This window comes from Oryctolagus cuniculus, chromosome X (genome assembly GCF_964237555.1).
Source record: "Oryctolagus cuniculus chromosome X, mOryCun1.1, whole genome shotgun sequence".
Classification (NCBI taxonomy): domain Eukaryota; kingdom Metazoa; phylum Chordata; class Mammalia; order Lagomorpha; family Leporidae; genus Oryctolagus; species Oryctolagus cuniculus.
This window is the reverse complement of record NC_091453.1, coordinates 71,076,141-71,095,472: the sequence shown is the minus strand read 5'-3', so window position 1 is coordinate 71,095,472 and position 19,332 is coordinate 71,076,141. Positions and strand designations below refer to the sequence as shown.

At 36.6% G+C, this 19,332-nt stretch overlaps 1 protein-coding gene across 5 annotated transcripts in view; it reads left to right on the top strand.

Moving 5' to 3' along the window:
* The window catches only part of LOC100340280 (putative P2Y purinoceptor 10), a 50,471-nt gene extending 39,668 nt beyond the window's left edge, over positions 1–10,803 (top strand). For 4 of the 5 annotated variants that reach the window (XM_070066809.1, XM_070066808.1, XM_008272964.4 and 1 more), the window contains exon 2: positions 8,951–10,803. In XM_070066809.1, the coding sequence (XP_069922910.1) occupies positions 9,000–10,043 (1,044 nt within the window). In that variant the 5' untranslated portion in view covers positions 8,951–8,999 and the 3' untranslated portion in view covers positions 10,044–10,803. Of the gene's footprint in view, positions 1–6,560; positions 6,737–8,950 lie in introns of those variants that run through there. The other variant, XM_070066810.1, reaches the window with a different exon arrangement.
* The last annotated feature ends 8,529 nt before the right edge of the window (positions 10,804–19,332 follow it).

Here is a 19,332-nt window from a genome sequence, read left to right as displayed (position 1 = left end):
AGGCTGTGATCTGAGACCCAGATAAGGAAAGCTTTGCATTTAGAAGTAACATGAAAGATATAACTAGGGGAAAGGTCCTAAAAGACTGTATGGACTTAAATATCACTTGTGCAAAGTGGGAGATGATAGAAAAGGCTAAATCTGTGTAATAAAAATTCCTATTGATGCCTCTGTGTTCTCCCCACAAAACCAAAATTCATCTACTCTATGACTTCCTTGACCCTTGTAATTTTTGTTGGATAGGGGAGTAGACGGGATATCCTAAGCATTTCCTTCACTCATCAAGGTTAGGGCACAGTGAGGTGAATTAGAATGATTCATAGAGTGAGAGGAATGATTACTGCCACAATCCAAAATCTAGTTAACAGGGTCCTTTATTCTCAGGCAAGTTTCTTGGCCACTTCATAACTGTCCCTCATCAAAAAAGATTACAAATATAAAAATTAAAATGATAATTTTTATTTTCTGTGGGTAGAATACTCCAATGATGGGGCCAATGAGGTGGGCCTTACATAAGTAGGTAGTTTACTATAGGTCTGTGGCTTAAATATTTCTGAAGAAGTAGTGCCCTGAAATAATCTGCTGGTTGAGAAGTTGGTAACAAACATGAAATTCAACAACAGCCTGAGGTGTAGTCAGACTATCCTGTGCTCAACCCTTGTTTATCTGAAATCAGCAGCTCTCTCTTTCCTTACTTAGCAGACATTCCTGGTCCTACAGTTCAAGAAATCAGCACTCATATGGGATGCTAGTGTCACAGGTGGTGACTTAACCTGCTGCATCCACGACATCACTCCAGGTTTATTGGGTTTAAATTCATGTTCCATCATGAACTAGCAGTTTAGCAATAAGAACAAAAAGAAGAATCATTTCTCAAAATTCAAATGGGCATAATGACAATATATCCTTACTTATATGATTTTTATGAAGATTAAGTTTAAATATAGGTTAAACATAAGCTAGATAATGCCTGGCACAAAGCAAATGTAATTGTTGTTAAACACTGCTGCTATGTGGTATAAGTTGCTAGATACTTCAAAAATCCCAAGAAAGTCAACAAAAACCAAAGAAATCAGGAGCAGCTTCCTGTGTTACATGAATGTTAAGCTGAACTTTGGAATGTATTTATATACATCTTATTTAATAACTTACAAAAATTACATGCAATGAAATGGAAAAACAACCACACTAGTTATGATAATATGAAGTATTATATATATATGCATTGCTTAACTCTTTGAATGTAAAAAAAAGGCAATAGTATAAATTATATAGTTTAAGAAATTGTGGCTCAACTAAGCTAGGAAATATAATTCATACTCAAATTCAGGTCTTCCTGACTCCAAAGATTGTAGTTGGAACCACTATAGTACATCTACTGTCAATAAAAAAGTAATAAATCTAGAAAATTGAATTAAAAACTTGTTGGCATCAGAATAGGAATTTCAAAAAGTGTTTGGGCATGAAAATGTATATGCCTCTCCAATTTCTGGGGGAAAATTTAAAAAATCAGAACTATGTTTCCCATTTTACAAATGAAAATCAGTCATAAATTAACAAAGTGCTTATCAGTTACATTTTGAATGCTAATGAAAGCTTTTTAAAAGCTTTTATTTAATGAATGCAAATTTCATAGGTACAACTTTAGGAATATAGTGGTTCTTCCCCCTATACCCACGCTCCCACCTCCACTCCCATCCCACTTCCTACTCCCTTTCCCATCCCATTCTTCGTTAAAATTTAATGAAAAGTTTTAAGGCTAATGCACTTTTTTTCTTTGATTGAATTTACTGTTTTCAACTTTCTGGTATTCAAGAAGAAAATAGGATTTGTGAGATCATTACTTATCTCAAAAATTGTTTATCTTACTTTAATATGTGAATACTTATAAGTTCATGGAAATGGAATTAAAATAAAAGTTTATTTTGGTGTGAAGAATTTTGAAGTGTGTGCATAGTTGGTTTTTCAAAATATTTACTTTCTATGAACCCTTTGAAGACTCCTTGTGGGAATGGATTTCAAAAATTTTGCACCAACATAAGCTTATATTTTAAGATATTACCTGTGTATTTATTCAATAGGCAGCTGTGTGGGGAGACTGGTTTCTCATCTGCTGGCTCACTCCACAGATGACCACTACAAACATGGGGCTGGACTGGTACTGAACAGGGGCCAAAGCCAGTACCCAAGATCTCAATCTAGGTCCCCTACATGAGTGACAAGAACCCAACTATTTGAGCCATCATTGCTACCTCCAGGGTCTGCATTAGCAGAAAGCTGGAGTCAGGAACCAGAGTTGGTTTATGGAACCCAGGTACACCCACGTGCAATGTGGATGTCCCAACAGGTGTCCTAACTACTATGCCAGATGCCCACCCCAAATTATCTAATGAGTCCATTTTTCCCATGAACATTTTTAAATACCCTTATACATGCTTTGTTTTATACTAGTCTTGAACTTTCAGAAACATTGTTCTTTGAAGTGCATAAGTCACAAAATAGTGATTAGTCTTTTTTTTAAGAATTATTTATTTGGAGGGCAGAATTACAGAGAGGAAGAGGCAAAGAGATAGAGAGAAGTCTTCTGTCTGCTCTTTCACTCCCCAAATGACTGAAAAGCTTGGAGCTGGACCAATCTGAAGCCAGGATCCAGGAACTTCTTCCAGGTATCCCACGTGAGTGCAGGGGCCCAAGGACTTACGCCATCTTCAATTGCTTTCCCAGGCCATAGCAGAGAGCTGGATCAGAAGAAGAGTAGCCAGGACTTGAACCGGAGCCCATATGGGATGCTAGCACTGCAAGTGGTGGCTTTACCTGCTACGCCACAGCACTGGCCCCAAAAGAGTGGTAATTCTGAAAATTAATAATAATTTTTAAATTGAAATAATTTGGGTAAGAATGTTAGAATATTTTAGTAATAATTTTTTAAGCTTTTCTCAAAGATGTAGAGTAGTAAAAAATAACAGCTAAACGTTTAATTTTTCAATAAGGTATTAAGAGAGTGATGACATTCTTCCAAATGCAGTGATAAAAGAAAAACCATAGAATCCTGATACTTTGCTTTCTAAAATCTAAATACAATGCAATGATTTCATCACTGTATTTTGTATTTTTTAAAAAGAATTATTTTATTTGAAAGACAGAGTTACAGAGAGAGGTAGAGCCAGAGAGCGAGAGAAGTCTTCATCTGCTGGTTCACCCCCCAAATGACCGCAAAGGCCAGAGCTGAATTTATCTGAAGCCAGGAGCCTGGAGCTTCTTCCAGGTCTCCCTGGTGCAGGGGCCCAAGGACTTGGGCCATCTTCTACTGCTTTCCCAGGCCATAGCAGAAAGCTGGATCAAAGAGGAGCAGTCGGGACTTGAACCAGTGCCTGTATGGGATGCCGGCACTGCATGCCGGTATTTTTTTTTAAATCTTGATTAATTTATTTTATTTTATTTATTAATTTTTAAGCTTTTATTTAATGCATACAATTTTCATAGGTACAACTTTAGGAATATAGTGTTTTTCCCCCCATAATCACCCCCTCCCCCATGCCTCTCCAATCTCCTAATCCCTCTCCCATCCCATTCTTCTTTAAGATTCATTTTAATTAACTTTATATACAGAAGACCAACACTATACTAAGCAAGGATTTCAACAGTTTGCACCCCCCCACACCGTATAAAGTACTGTTTGAGAACAAGTTTTGCAGTTAATTCTCATAGTACAACTCATTAAGAACAGAGGTCCTACATGGGGAGTAAATGCACAGTGACTTCTGTTGTTAATTTAACAATTAACACTCTTATTTATGACCTCAGTGATCACCTGAGGCTCTTGCCATGAGCCACCAAGGCTATGGAAGCCTTTTGTGACCACAGACTTCGTCAGTATTCAGATAAGGCCATAAGTGAAGTGAAAGTTCTCTCCTCCCTTCAGAGAAAATTACATCCATCTTTGATGGCTCTTTCTTTCCACTGGGGTCTCATACACAGAGATCCTTCATGTAGGATATTTTTGCAACAGTGTCTTGGCTTTCCATCAGGCTTTTTTTTTTTTTTTTTTTTGACAGGCAGAGTGGACAGTGAGAGAGAGAGACAGAGAGAAAGGTCTTCTTTTGCCGTTGGTTCACCCTCCAGTGGCCGCCAAGCAGCTGCACCACAGCACCGGCTCCTGTGTTTTATCTTACTATCACTTTCTTCCGTACAGGACACAGAAATAATTGAATGTAGATAAATAGACCAGATCACAGTACACAGTGATAAATGTTAGGCCACAAATATTTTCTTGGTTTCCTTGTTTCCCATGTGGAAAAGAAATTATTAATTATTTTTTAATTAAATGAGTCACAATATTTATGAAGAGGTAATATGTTGATTTCTCAGATAAAATACAATCCTTGATTTTATTAACAAAGTGTTAAGGTAATAATTTTCTTTTTTTGTTTTAAATATTTATTTTATTTATTTCAAAGGTAGAGTTACAGGAGGTGGGGGAGACAAAGAGAGAGGTCTTCCATGCACTGGTCCATTTCCCAAGTGGCCACAATGGCCAAGGCTGGGCCAGGCCAAAAGCAAGGATCTAGGACATTCAACTTGGTCTCCCACATGGGTGCAGGGGTTGGGCCACCCTCTGTTGCTTTCCCAGGCATTAGAAGAGGGCTGGATCAGAAGTCAAGCAGCCAGGACTTGAACTGTTGTCCACACGGGAGCTGCAATCAGCGACATAACCTTCTAAGCAACAGCTCTGGCCTCAAGGTGTTGTTTTTCAAAGTCTGGGCTCTGGAGCACATGAATATTTATTGGAAATGCAAATTCTCAAGCCCTACTTCAGAACTACTTAATCAGAATCTCGTTGGATAGGATAGCCCGCTGATAATTCTGAGGCATGCTGAAGTTTGAGAACCACTGTTTTGAGATGGGAATGAAAAATACTTTTTGGGTTGGTTTGTGACAACACAGAAGTTACTTTTCGGTTAGATCTTAAAAAATGAGACGTAAATTCTGGAGACCTATCATACATCATAGTGTTAGAATTAATAATAATGTATGGCATACTTGAAAATTGCTAGGAGATTAGATTTAAAGCATCCTCACAAAAATAATAAGTATATGGGTTAGCAATGAATTAATCAGCTTGATTTTAGCATTGCACACTGTATATGTATCTCAAAACATCACATTGTACATCATAATTATATCGAATTTGTTATTTAAAAATTAAAAATGAGTCAGAATTCTCTATCATATTTCTTTTCCCAACTAAACAAAATTTGTTATATATGGAAAACACACATATTTAAAAATATGATGTTATGAGAAAGCAATAGTTTTGAAATTTCATATAAGATGCCTTCCTGGAGACAGTGTTGCACTATGCATCAAAAGCCTCAAAATTTTTCTTGTAAGAATTTATCCAAAGGATAAATTCACAAAGATGAGTGCTCAGAAATGTTTATCAAGTCATTGCTTCTAAAAGTAAAACAATGGCAATCTACTTCATTGTCTACCAGTTAAATTAATTATAGTATATGAAATTAGATTTGCATATTTATTGACATAGACATTTGTGATTATTATAGAATGAATATAAACCATAATTTTAAAAGGATATATGAGTAAAATTTCATTAAAATAATTACATGGGTAGTCATTTACTGATGTATGTACATAGAAAAAGCTGAAAGGATGTATACCAAAATGTTAGCGATGAAAATTCTGGAAATGTATATATTATATATATATATATATAATTTGTGTTTATTTTGCTTATCTCTGTTTTTGAATGTGAAACTCCAACCCTGTGCGAAGAAATACAAAAGTTTCAAAACAGCATAAGCTAAAATTCAACAGGCTTCTTACACAATCTTATCACTAGGGACTAGAAATATTTATTTTAAAAAAGTACTGCATTTGTCCTAGAATATTTGGAAGCAACTAATCCCTCTTGTTATAACAGTTCATAGTCAAGGTTAGTGGTTTAAAATCTGGCACCAGTTCATTTCTGAGCATTTGTATTATTACTAGATAATTGTAAAAATATGGTTTTCATTTTAGAAGTTCCTGGAAAAATAGAAACAGCTCTGTAATGGGAGGCGAGATATCCTGGTCAGCATTTGCCACTAACTTTTTGTATGAGTTTGGAAATTTTAGTACGAACCCCCTTTTCTGGCCTTAGTTTTCTCACATAAAAAGTAACTGAATCAGACGATCTTAATGGCCTTTAGTAGCTCTAATACTTTAGGGATCTACAATGCATTTCAAAGTCAAACTGTCATTAGAGAGCTGTATGAAGGATGGAGGTTGAGAAACATAGCATAAAATAAACCCAAAGTCTCTCAAATGCCCTTTAAAGATGTTTGCTTCTAAAGTTTGACAGGATGCTGCTGGTACTTCTCTTTCTTAGTAAGATTGCTGTCTTAATGTAATCTTTAAAAAATATTATGTTAAAGATCAAAAGCTTTTTGAACGTTGGTATACTTATGACACCTGGTGGTCAAGTCAAACATCACAGCTAAATTCTAATCCCCCAGACACTCATTCCTATGCTCTCAGTGAGACCTTTTCTTTACTTCTAGATTCATCTGTCCATCATGCATTCTGTGATTCACTCAACAAAAACTTAGTGAACTCCTCATATGTTTAAGGCACTTTACTAAGCACTTTACTATGGAGGAAAGGAAGAAGAGGACCAGTCTTTGATACGTAAAAGATCGTTATGTATTTAGAACAACACAATAGATTGCATGGAAAGGTAAATAACCACTGCATGTTGAATGTGCTAAGTGTATTCTCACTAAAGAAAATTTTCAAAATCATGCATACAATGAGGCCAGAGGAAAGACTTGTGGTTTGGAGAAATCAGGAAAGGTTTCAGGTAGGAAGTGAGTCTTGACTTTCTTGAAGTCTCATCTGTAAGGTAACATCAATATGTTATTATTTCATAGGATTTCTGAGAAGATTGATTGAGAAAGTATATGCAGAGTACTTAGCAGAGCACCTGGTCAAAAGTAGGCGTTCAGTGATTGTTAATCATTTTTATAACAAAGCCACAGGTGACTAGGAAAGATTTCATGTACATTAACTGTTCTATAATTCTATCAAGACCACTTCTGATTCATGATTGTGTGCTTTTTTAAAATTTAGATTGATTATACAGAGCATGAGATTATTTTAGTTAGTGCATTTGATAAACAGACAAATAAACCACAATAAAAGATGGCGTGGAGTCTTTAGAGTTTACTAGAATAATTGGTTGATTGAGCAAAACAGTTAACTAAATGCAAAAACACCAAAAAAACTCATTGAGAATAGCTGTTCGCCTGAATGACCTAGTTGTTTGACTGCAATAAACTGTCAGTTTGGTAAATACAGTGTTTCTGAGAGCCTCACATGGTCAGTGCAAAGGTATCAAGCATGTTGTTTCCCACTGTACAGGCTGTACATAGGTTGGCTACATTTTTCCATTCTTTTAACTGACTGTGTTTGAAGTTGAATAGACACTATCTCAGACTTTATATTGTTTTCAAAACTCATATTTCAAGTGTTGTTGCAAAATGTGCATTTACTTTTGTGCTTGAATTTACTTTTGTGCTTCCTTTCCTTTATTTCTGTAAAATATGTATCAAACTAAAATTTCCATTGCAAACAATAAAGAGTATAAAGGAGTATTAAAATCACACTTATAGTTTTGCTTCTACAATAAGGTGCATAAATAATATTTCTTAAAAGTATCAAACACTTGGGTAATTGACCTAACATTTTCAAGAATAAAATAAGCTATACTGTAGTGGCTCTTGGCCAGAAGCAATAATGTTCTGACACTAAAGAAAACCAAGAACAAGACCCATGTCATATTAGGAACACATGTTTGCTCTGGAAAAATATTTGATAGGGGACAGAATTGCTGTCTTCAGACATTTGAAGAGATTTCATGTGTAAAGGGAGTAGACTTCAATTTTTGTTTGAGTTTGGCAGGAGGAACTAGGTTGAAATGACAGGAACAAATTTTGACTCATAGAGGGAAGATGTTTATAAAAAGTATGATTATAAAAATATAGCCTTCTATATTAATAACTTTTCACCAGAGTTACCCTAAGAGTTGAAGGAAAGATAATCCTTTTCACTCTTATTTATTTATTGTTTGTTTGTTTGTTTGTTATTGCATCTAATAGCAAACGCACTCTAGTCCTTCATATACTTTAGTAGCTGAAATGATTACAAACATAGTCTCAATTTAGCATGATTGTCTGAAAACACCATGATTTTGTTAATAAACACAAAAATTCAGTTGCAGATGCTTCTTAGACGCACCATGAAATGCAAGCAAGACTAAGTCTGTCCCTCGTAAAATTCTGAAGGAGAGAGGCAAAGATTATCAGAATTGTACTAGCTTTTCCAAGATTCTACTCTTGTAAGGCCTAGTGACCTGTCAACATATCCTCAGGTTCCTATCCCATATCTTGTTCACAAAGTTCACAAATACACCTCAGCAATCATAGAATCCTTTATAATGTTGTAGTTGAAAATGGAGTAAGTTTTTTCTCTTTTAGGTTTGATGATAGGGAACTTAGTTACATTTCAAACTTTGAAAATACAGATGGTAACGACTGGAAAACAGAACTGTGGAACTCCACAAAGGTGTTGGGATGTATATATCAGGGCTGTTTTGCAGTGAAGTCTTGCCAGTTGATTACCTCTGCAAGTTCAATTACTGCCTCTTACAACTAAAAGGAAAATATGACTGTGGTTATTACCAAAATGCCAATCTTTTTTTATTCATGGAAATATCTTTGTCAATGCTGTTATCAGTTTGTAGATGAGCGTGATATTTTTGGTTTACATAGACATGTTTTCATTTTTATTAAAGTTCACACCTAAATGTTTCTATGGTAGGAAACAAATATGCCTATATACTGATATATGGACTGGTTTGCCCTTGACCATATTTTTGTTCTGTTTTCTGCAGATATCATCATTCTAATGCTTTCCCTAAGGAAGGAACATAAATTCTCGAGATGGGAAGTAACAGCACAAACAGTACAAGAGCAAAGTGCACTGATCTTCAAATGTCATTTCAATACTCCCTGTATGCTACCACTTACATTCTCATATTCGTCCCTGGTCTTCTGGCCAACACTGCAGCCTTGTGGGTTCTGTGCCGCTTCATCAGGAGGAAAAATAAAGCCATCATTTTCATGATCAACCTCTCCGTGGCTGACCTTGCTCACGTGCTGTCCTTGCCCCTCCGGATTTACTATTACATCAGCCACCACTGGCCTTTCCAGAGGGCCGTTTGCCTGCTGTGCTTCTACCTGAAGTATCTCAACATGTATGCCAGCATTTTCTTCCTGACGTGCATCAGTCTTCAGAGGTGCTTCTTTCTCCTCAAGCCCTTCAGGGCCAGAGACTGGAAGCGGAGGTACGATGTGGGCATCAGTGCTGCCATCTGGGTCGTCGTGGGGACTGCCTGCTTGCCAATCCCTATTCTGAGAAGTGCTGGCTTAGCCAACAACACCAAATTCTGCTTTGCTGATTTAGGGCTTCACAATATTAGCATGGCTTCCTCGATTGGCATGGTAACTGCAGCTGAACTTGGAGGGTTTATATTGCCTGTTATTATTATTACTTATTGCACGTGGAAAACAAGAAAATCTTTACGAGAAGTTCAAGTTGCCCCTCAGAATACCAAAGAGAGGAAAAAGGCTTTGAAGATGGTCCTGATGTGTGCAGTGGTGTTCATTGTGTGTTTCACTCCCTACCATCTTAACTTCCCATTCTTCATGATGGTGAAGCAAGAAGTCTTTTCAAATTGCTCTTTTATTAAGAGCACTTTATGTTTCCATATCATTTCCCTGTGTCTTGCCAATCTGAATTGCTGTCTTGATCCAGTTATATATTATTTTATGACCTCAGAATTTCGTGATCAATTTTCAGAACATGGTGGCTTGGTTCTTCAGTCATGTGTGAGATGCAAGAACAGTGCTTTGGAAATTCATCAAAGGAAGGAGGACCTTCAAACCATCTCTCTTGAATGTTTGGACGATTCCAAGACAATGTAATCACATAATTTGCTAAAGTGATCTATATACCCTATCAATTTAGCTACATTACTTCGAAGACTTACTCTTTAAAACTGGTGCTGTTGAGTGCTTTAATTAAATATGGCCGGGCCCCCTTTCCTTCATAATCCAAAATGATACCACTGAAGGAATTATCCATGCCTGTTTTGTGTAGACGGATACACACTGTCCTATGAAACATGTGAGAAGGTATGTTAATTTACAAAAAATGATGAGCAACAGGATGGATTGCACACCTGTTCCTCAGCAATGGGTCTAATCTTTTCACCCTCTCCTGAGAGAAAAAAATGTGAATTGAACACAGGTGGCCTTAGGGAAATTTTCTAACATTGAAAACTACATATCAAAACAACATACTCCTAGCTTTATTTAGAAAATACACACTACTTGAATAGAATATGTTGAAGAGGAAAGACTTTTTAATATTAATTTGAGTTATGAAAATAAAACCCTATAACTTAAAATATCTATGAGACCTTTTTTCTTCTTGGGTAAATAAACAATTCAGGTGACCCCAAATATTTCAAAAGTATCATGGAATTTATGCACAGCACATATACATTAAACACGAAATAAAATTCGATTATATCATATTTCACAAACTTGAGTTTCAGGAATTCTAATGATGACTCTCATCTTGGGCATCTGAGTGTTTGTGATGTGATGCATGTTTTTATATAATGACAGTCATTCCGAAATCATTTTGTTATATTTGTTCATTAAAGTCAACTGTACCATGGTCTGTGTCGATTTACTGCTCTGAATACAATCTGAGTCACAACTTCCCTTGATGTGCATGAATCAGTGAGTTAATAAGAGTCAAAAATCTCTCATACAGAATTCCAGTTGCTAAACCCTAGTCAGATCACATTTCTCATAAGTAAAGATATATGTAAAACAAATATAGTTGAATTCAATTCTATTATTGGTAGGGAATGAAAAACTGCTAGTTTTTAAATCTATTAAGTTAGGTCATTTTATAATACTAATCACTGTCTTGAAATTAAAAAGCAGTGGTTAGCTTCATGAAATTATAAAGGCTTATTTCCTTGCTGGTATCTAATTGGAAATCCACAAAATGTTTTTATTTGTGAAAATATTATTGGTAACAGATTGCTTATCAAAACAACAGCAGGTAACACTTACCACACGGGAGTAAACAGGGAGAAACCTAGATTTTCTGAAATCTGGTAGCATACTATATTTTAGACTGTTGTATCCTGTAGAAATGATCATGTAACTCTACAAGTACCCAAACATTTAAAAATACGTTAGGTGCAAATATTTCTAAAATATATTTTGTGCCCACTAAAGCAGTTTGTGTTAAAGAAGGGAAAATGCTATATGAAAGAACTGATCCAGATTCAAAGGGCCAGGATCCTACTTTCAGGCCTGCCAACATTAAGCTATGTATTTTGAGCAAATTACTTCTCTCTAGGTTTCAGCTTTATTATCTATATATACAGGGGGTAGAAAATATTGGGATCAATATGAGATATATTTTTTATAAAATGTGTTCTAATTGCTAAATCAATTCACAAATGTTTGTTGTAGTTGTTATTATTGTTGAAGAATTTGAACACTAACATTTAATGTAATCTTTTCAGGTTCACAAAGGATCATTGTTATAAACATCAGTTATTTTACTGTGTCCATTACTTCTCCCAGGGCTATTGAGATCTGTGTTGACATTAAAATGGGCCCATGAGTTTTTGTTCTTATTTTTAGATATATGTTTAGTGCTTATATCTCCACATTTTCAAGCTATCAGTTCTTACCTCCTGCCACTGTCAGTGGCATTTCTTAAGAAGTCCTATCATTTAGATGAATTCTTTCGAATCTTTGGTGGCTTTCAAAGCACTAACAAAACTAGTGAAGGCAGTTGTAATTCAACAAAAATGAGTAAAAGTCTACTTTATTTATTTTATTTGGAGAGGTTATGTGTGGAAAGGGGGAAATCTCCTATGGAACGAAGTGTACAGGGTTTAATTTATAGGTTTTATGACATCTATTTTGGCAATCCTGAGCTATTTAACTTCCTTCCTGGCACTGTCAGCTGTGTTTGGATAGGTGAGATTGCCAGGTATTTGAATTCTGGATTACTGAGGTGTGATTAGCTATTTTTGACACTTGAAATTCTTGGAAAATAATTAGTGTCAGATAGAAAGAGACATAAGTAGAGAGCTATAGATACAGATTTAAATTTTGGATCTATCCAAAGCCATTATTTGCTTCATCAAGAAATAGTTTAGGGGCCGGTGCCATGGCTCACTTGGTTAATCCTCTGCTTGCATCCCATATGGGCGCCGGGTTCTAGTCCCGCTCCTCTTCCAGTCCAGCTCTCTGCTGTGGCCCGGGAAGGCAGTGGAGGATGGCCCAAGTGCTTGAGCCCCTGCACCCATATGGGAGACCAGGAGGAAGCACCTGGCTCCTGGCTTCAGATCAGCACAGTGCCGGTTGTAGCTGCCATTTGGGGGATGAATTAACAGAAGGAAGACCTTTCTTTCTGCCTCTCTCTCTCTCACTGTCTAACTCTATCTGTCAAATAAATTTAAAAAAAAAGGTATATGCCATGAAGTGACTAAGAGTATGCTTGGGTAATGTGTCAAACGTACTGTTAATCACTTAAAAAAATAAGACTAGAGAAAATCTACTATGAACAACTATATGCCAATAAATTGGATGAGTTTGCAGAGATGAATAAATTGCTAGACAGGTACAACCTACCATTTAGGGGGTGAACCAATGGAAGGAAGACTTGAAAAAAAAAGAAAAAAAAAGAAATAGTTTATTCAAAATTACTTCATTACTCTTAGTGAGATTATTTTCTATTTTCTGTAATGCTTTTTAGAAAACATTTCAGTCTGGCCATTGTTTCTTTCCTCTTCAGAAGTACTTTGTTGAAATTCCCTTTTGTATTTAAAGTCTATCTGAGATACATTAATCCATTTCTGGCAATTGTCCTATTGCGATTGTGCATAATAAACTGTTGTGCCAGCATCCCATATGGGTGCCAGTTCATGTCCTGGCTGCTCCTCTTCTAATCCAGCTCTCTGCTATGGCCTTGGATAGCAGCAAAGGATGGCCCAAGTGCTTGGGCCTCTGCACCCTCGTGGGAGACCTGGAAGAAGCTCCTGACTCCTGGCTTTGGGTCAGCCCAGCTCCAGCTGTTGCGGCCATTTGGGGAGTGAACCAGTGGATGAAGACCTTTCCCTATCTCTTGCTCTCTCTGTCTGTAACTCTGCCTCTCTACTAAATAAATTAAAAAAAAAAAAACTTAAAAAAAAGATGTTGCTTGGAATATCCACATCCCGTATTGACATGCTTAAGTTTGGGACCTGGCTTTGCTTTTGATTCCAGTTTCCTGCTAATGTGAACCCTTGAAAGTATTCCTACAGTCCACATGGGAGACCTGGAATGAGTTCCTCTCTCTTGGCTTTAGTCTGGCTCAGACCTGGGCATTGCAGGCATTTGGGAAGGGAACCAGAAGGTGGATGATCTCTCTGTGTCTCTCTATTTCTCTGTCTCTGTGCCTTTCAAATTAATAAATTTTAAAAATCAATCAAAAATCGAAATTTTCCTCTGCATTTACCATAACAACTACTAGGGGCTAGGGGCCTATAAAACACTTCTTTCGGCTGGCACCGCAGCTCAATAGGCTAATCCTCCGCCTGCGGTGCCGGCACATCAGGTTCTGGTTCAGGTCGGGGCGCTGGTTTCTGTCCCAGTTGCTCCTCTTCCAGGCCAGCTCTCTGCTGTGGCCGGGAGTGCGGTGGAGGATGGCCCAAGTGCTTGGGCCCTGCACCCGCATGGGAGACCAGGAGGAAGCACCTTGCTCCTGGCTTTGGATCGACGCGGTGCGCTGGTCGCAGCAGCCATTGGAGGGTGAACCAATGGTAAAGTAAGACCTTTTTCTCTGTCTCTCTCTCTCTCATTGTCCACTCTGCCTGTTAAAAAAAAAAAAAAAGAATGGATTCCAAGGTTGACATTGTGATGCAGTGGGTTAATCTGCCACCTGCAATGTTTGTATCCCATATTGGTGCCTGACTGCTTCACCTGTGATCCAGTTTCCCAAGTACTTGGGCCCCTGCCACCTAAGTGGGAGACCTGTATGGAGATTCAAGCTCTTGGCTTTGGACTATTCCAGTCTTGGTCGATGTGGTCATTTGGGGAGTGAATCAGTAGATGGAAGATCTATGCCTCTCCCACTCTGTAACTATGTCTTTCAAAAAAAAAATAAACCATATATATATAATTATAAGACAATAATTACTGTCTTAACAAAATGCAATCCCCAATGTTCATATAAGATCAATTCTAGCTGAATAGACACCAAAAATGGTGGATCAAACTTCCGTTTATCAAACAAATCAATTTCACTTTATCTCTGTTACTTTTGATTTCCAAAAGTGAGACATGATTTATTTTCACTCTTAATACTGAAAGCTGAAAGAATGGTATGGATATTAAAGTTGGGTAAACTTGGGCTTAAATATCAGCTCCTTTATTGACTATTAAACTTTGGATGAGTTACTTGGTCTCTTGAAGATGTGACTTCCTCAATGGAAAGAGAAATGAGCAAGCCATACATTACAGAATTATCATGAAGTCGAAGCAAAAATATGTGAAAGGTCTTAGTATGGTTTACGGCATCTATTAGATGTGCAAGGCATTTTAATGATGTCAATCTGTGTCATGTGTAATAGGTATTCGTAAGGTATGGGCTTTATTGTTTTATCTTTTTAATGTAAAGCTAATACTGTATTTCATCCATCTGGAAATTTAGTTTGTGTGATGGGCATGGTGAAAAATCATGGAATAACCTCTTCACCCGATATCCTGCTTCCCATACAGCCTACCAATTTTAGCTTAAAATTTACATGAGAACGAAGCAAAAGGAATGAAAGATGGTAGATGTTAGGAGGTGTGGCTCAAAATGAAACAGAAGCATGATATCAGTATGTAAGCAATCAAAGGAATTTTTAGGAGCTGGTTCCCAGCACAGGCAGACACTTAAGCCCTTGGGAAAAAAACAAAATTCTCAGTATTTAATAATAGATGCTGATTCATGGAGACATTTAATCTTGGTCATATATGTAAATAAGTCCTGGTGATACAACTATTTCTGTGGAAATTGAAATTCACTCTCATCTAAATTCCTGAACTCTACTACTAGTAATTTTGTCTTAATAACTGTATGCTTGTTTGACTCAGTTTATAAGTCTGATGTTTGACACTCAAAATTTCACTTTGTTGCCAAAGATAGAGAATTGACATGAGTAGATCTTAAAAAAAGAAAAGGAAAGGAAAAGAAACGAAAGACAGTGAGGGAACATCTGTCTCAGTAGTTAAGATACTGTTTGGAAAGCTCATATCACATATTGAAGTGCTTAGTTCGAGTCCTGTCCTTATTTCTGATTCACTTTCCTATTAATGCACATCCCTGGGAGGCAGCAGAGGAAGGTTCAAATATATGGATTATTACCACCCACATGTGTGCTGAGCACCTGGCTTCAGGCTGGCTCAGCCCTGACTGTTGTGAACATTTGGGGAGTGAACCAGCAGATAAAAGATTCTCTCTCTCTCTCTCTCTCTCTCTCTCTCTCTCTCTCTCCCCCTATATTTTAAGCAATGTGAAAACAAATAAATACAAAATACAAAAACAGAAAGGAAGGAAAAAGGAAGAGGAAAAGAGGTAAGGGAGGTAGGAAAAAGAGAGAGAAGGCAGGAGGAAGGAAGGAAGGGTGATATAAAAATCATTAGAGTAAATCAAGAATAAAGGTGTGGAAAGAAACCAATTCACAAGCACTCCCTGCACTGTAACCTTGAGACCAAGCTAGTCTCAAGCTAGTAAAATGGCTTGAGATTTACCTGTAATGAAAACTGGACTTGTTTTCACTCCTCTAGTATAGGATTCTACCCTGTTTTTGTTTCCTCTATGGCTCTGACTCCGCTGATAATGGCTTTGTGCTGGTGGCTGAATTTGCTGATAATTATGAGAGAAAGAGCTGCTGCTGTAGAGAAAAGCACTGGCTTGGGTGTTATGAGACCCAAGATCTGTGGTCCTCTACCCATCTACTGGGGCCTGACACAAATGATTAGCCCTTTCAGGGCCTCTGTTTCCTCTTCAGACAAAGGATGGGTTGGATTTAATGATAGCTAGTGTCTGCTTTAGTTTTGCTTTCAGTGACAAAAAGGGATCATCAAGCTTTTTCAGAAAACTGCAGGTGTAAGGATGCAAGTGTGTGCAGAATGAGGTAGTAGTAAGGCAATAAGTGTCTGAGCTGCAGGACAAAACATTACAGAAGATTCAGATCTTCAAGAAATAAAAGCTAGAGGATGATGTGTTTTATGCCTGCTGACATAGTATCCAGGCTCTGTCATTCATTCTCTGTTCACTTGGACAAATTTAGCCCATAAAAAAAATCTATAGTTCTTCAGGGGAGAGAGTGAGGAACAAAGAACCAACAGATCTAAGTCCAGTCAAACTGGGAAGCAGGAAATGCGTGGGCTCTGCTTCTCTTTTGAGGAAGTTGTATTGAAAAATCCTTCAAAACACAGATGAAAAGGCAAGTTGCAAATCAATTTGAATCTTAAAATTTTATTTGTTTATATATTCAATAGGAAGAATCATGCTAGCAGTTACTAGAGAGCAAAGTTATTTTCTTTTCTGTGCTGTTTCAAAGTTTCCAAAGTGTTGTAACTGTCTTATCAACTCTTCACTATACTCCTGATCCCCTGAAGCCATATTTCATAGAAATCCTAGAATACCAGTTTTTTTAAAAAAAATATGAATCAGGTGATATGCATCTGTTGCTTGGAAGCCACCAGCAGACACTTGTCTCACTTGTAACACACATCAAACTCTTCAGTGGAGTCAAAATCTCAACTATTGGCTTCATACCATCTTTAGGAACAACCTTCTTTCCTATCACTCTCTTCTTTGCTTCTTCTTCTTCATCTCTTAGAACTCCAACCAAGTGAGCCATGGCGCTGGCCCCAGCATGTCTTTATTTGACATTTGAAATTCTCTTTTTGAAAAATTTCTATTCAGATCCTTTGCCAATTTCTTAAACGGATTGTTTGTTCTGTTGTTTTTGAGTTTCTTGAGTTCCTTATATATTCTGGTTATTAATCCTTTATCAAATGCGAAGTTTGCAATACATTTTCCTTTTCTTTCTGTTGTCTCTTCACTGTTAATTGTTCCCTTGGCTGTGTAGAAGCTTCTTAGTTTGATATAATACCATTTGTCTATTTCTGCTTTTATTATTAGTGCTTTCGGGGTCTTATGCAAAAAGCCATTGCCTATGCTGATGTCTTGAAGTATTTCTCCCACGTTCTCTCCTAGTAGATTGATATTTTCTTTTAATTATATTCAGGATCCATTTTTGAGTTGATTTTTGTACAGGATGTAATGTAGGGGTCTTGTTACAAATTTTACATCAGGAAATCCAATTTTCCTGGCACCACTTCTGGAAGATACTGTCCTTTCTTCAGGCAATGTTTTTAGCACATTTGTCAGAGATAAGTTGTTTGTAGATATGTAGATTTATTTCTGAGGTTTCTATTCCTGTCTATTGTTCTACATGTCTATTTTTATGTCAGTATCATGCTGTTTTGGTTAATTACCCTGTATTTTGTCTTAAAATCTGGTATAGGGATGCCTCCTGCTTTGTTTTATTGCTCCAAATTGCTTAGGCTATTCAGGGTCTTTGTTATTTTCCATGTGAATAAAGATTTTTTCTAGTGCTTTGAAGATTATCAATGGTATTTTAATGGAAATTGCATTGAATCTGTAAGTTAATTTGGTTATTATGGATATTTTGATAATAATAATTCTTCCATTCCATGAAGTTGGGACATTTTTCTATTTTTTGTGTCTCCTTTTATTCCTTTCATTTGCATCCCAGAACTTTCATTTTAGAAGTTTTTCAAATTCTTGCTTACATTAATTTAATTTTTGGTAGCTATTATGAATGGAATTATTCTTATAAGACTATTGTTGGTGGATAAAATTCTTTATTGTGTTAATTTTGTATCTGGTGACTTTTCTGAATTCTCTTATCAATTATAATAGATTCTTGGTGGGGTCTTTTGATGCCCTTATGTAGAAAATCATGTCATCTGCAAACAGGGATAATTTGACTTCCTTCTTTCTGATTTGTATCTCATTTATTCCTTTCTCTTGACTAATGACTGTGGCTAAAACTTCCAGAATTCTATTGAATAACAATGGTGAGAGCAGATATCCTTGTCTGTGTCCAGATATTAGTAGAAATGCTTTCAGACTTTCTTCATTCAATATGATGCTTGCAGTGGCTCACCTATATAGACTTTATTTTTTGAGGTATGTTACTTTATGCCTGATTAGTTTAAGATTTTTTTTATCATGAAATGATCTTGTATTTTATCAAATGATTTCTCTGCATCTCTTGAGATAATCATATAATTTTTATCCTTTATTCTGTTTATGTGAGAAATCACATTTATTGATTTGCTTGTGTTCAACCATCCCTGCATCTTTGGGATAAATTCCACTTGTTCAGGGCATATAATCTTAATAACGTGTTGTTAGATTTGATTTGCTAATATTTTGTTGAGTATTTTTGCATCTGTATTCATCAAGCAAATTGGTTTATTGCTGTCTTTTTTTTGTATCCTTATCTGCTTTTAAAATTAAGGTAATACTGGCCTCACTGAAAGAGTTTGGAAGGGTTCCCTCTCTTTGCATTATTTGGAATAGTTCAATAAGTGTTAGTATTTCTTCTTCTTTAAAAAAGTTTGGTAGAACTGAACATTGAAGTCTTCTGATCCTGGCCATTTCTTTCTTGGGAGACTTTATTACTGATTCAATTCCATCCTTGGTTATTGGTCTGTTCCGGTTTTCTATTTGTAATTCAATTAATTTATACAATTCCAGAAATCTGTCCATTTCTTCTAAGTTTTCCAAATTGATAGTGTACAGTTGGTTATAAATACTTTCTAATGTTTCTTTGTATTAGTGCAGTACCAGCTGTAATATTTTGTTTTTCATCTCTAATTTTATGATTTTGAGTCCTTTTTCTTTTTTTTAAGATTTTTTTTATATATTTAAAAGTCAGAGTTACACAGAGAGAGAAGGAGATGCAGTGAGAGAGAGAGAGAGGGTCCTCCATCTGTTGGTTCACTCCCCAATTGGCTGCAGCGGCCAGAGCTGGGCCGAACTGAAGCAAGAAGCCAGGAGCTTCCTTCAGATCTCCCTGCGGATGCAGGGCCCAAGGGTCTAGGC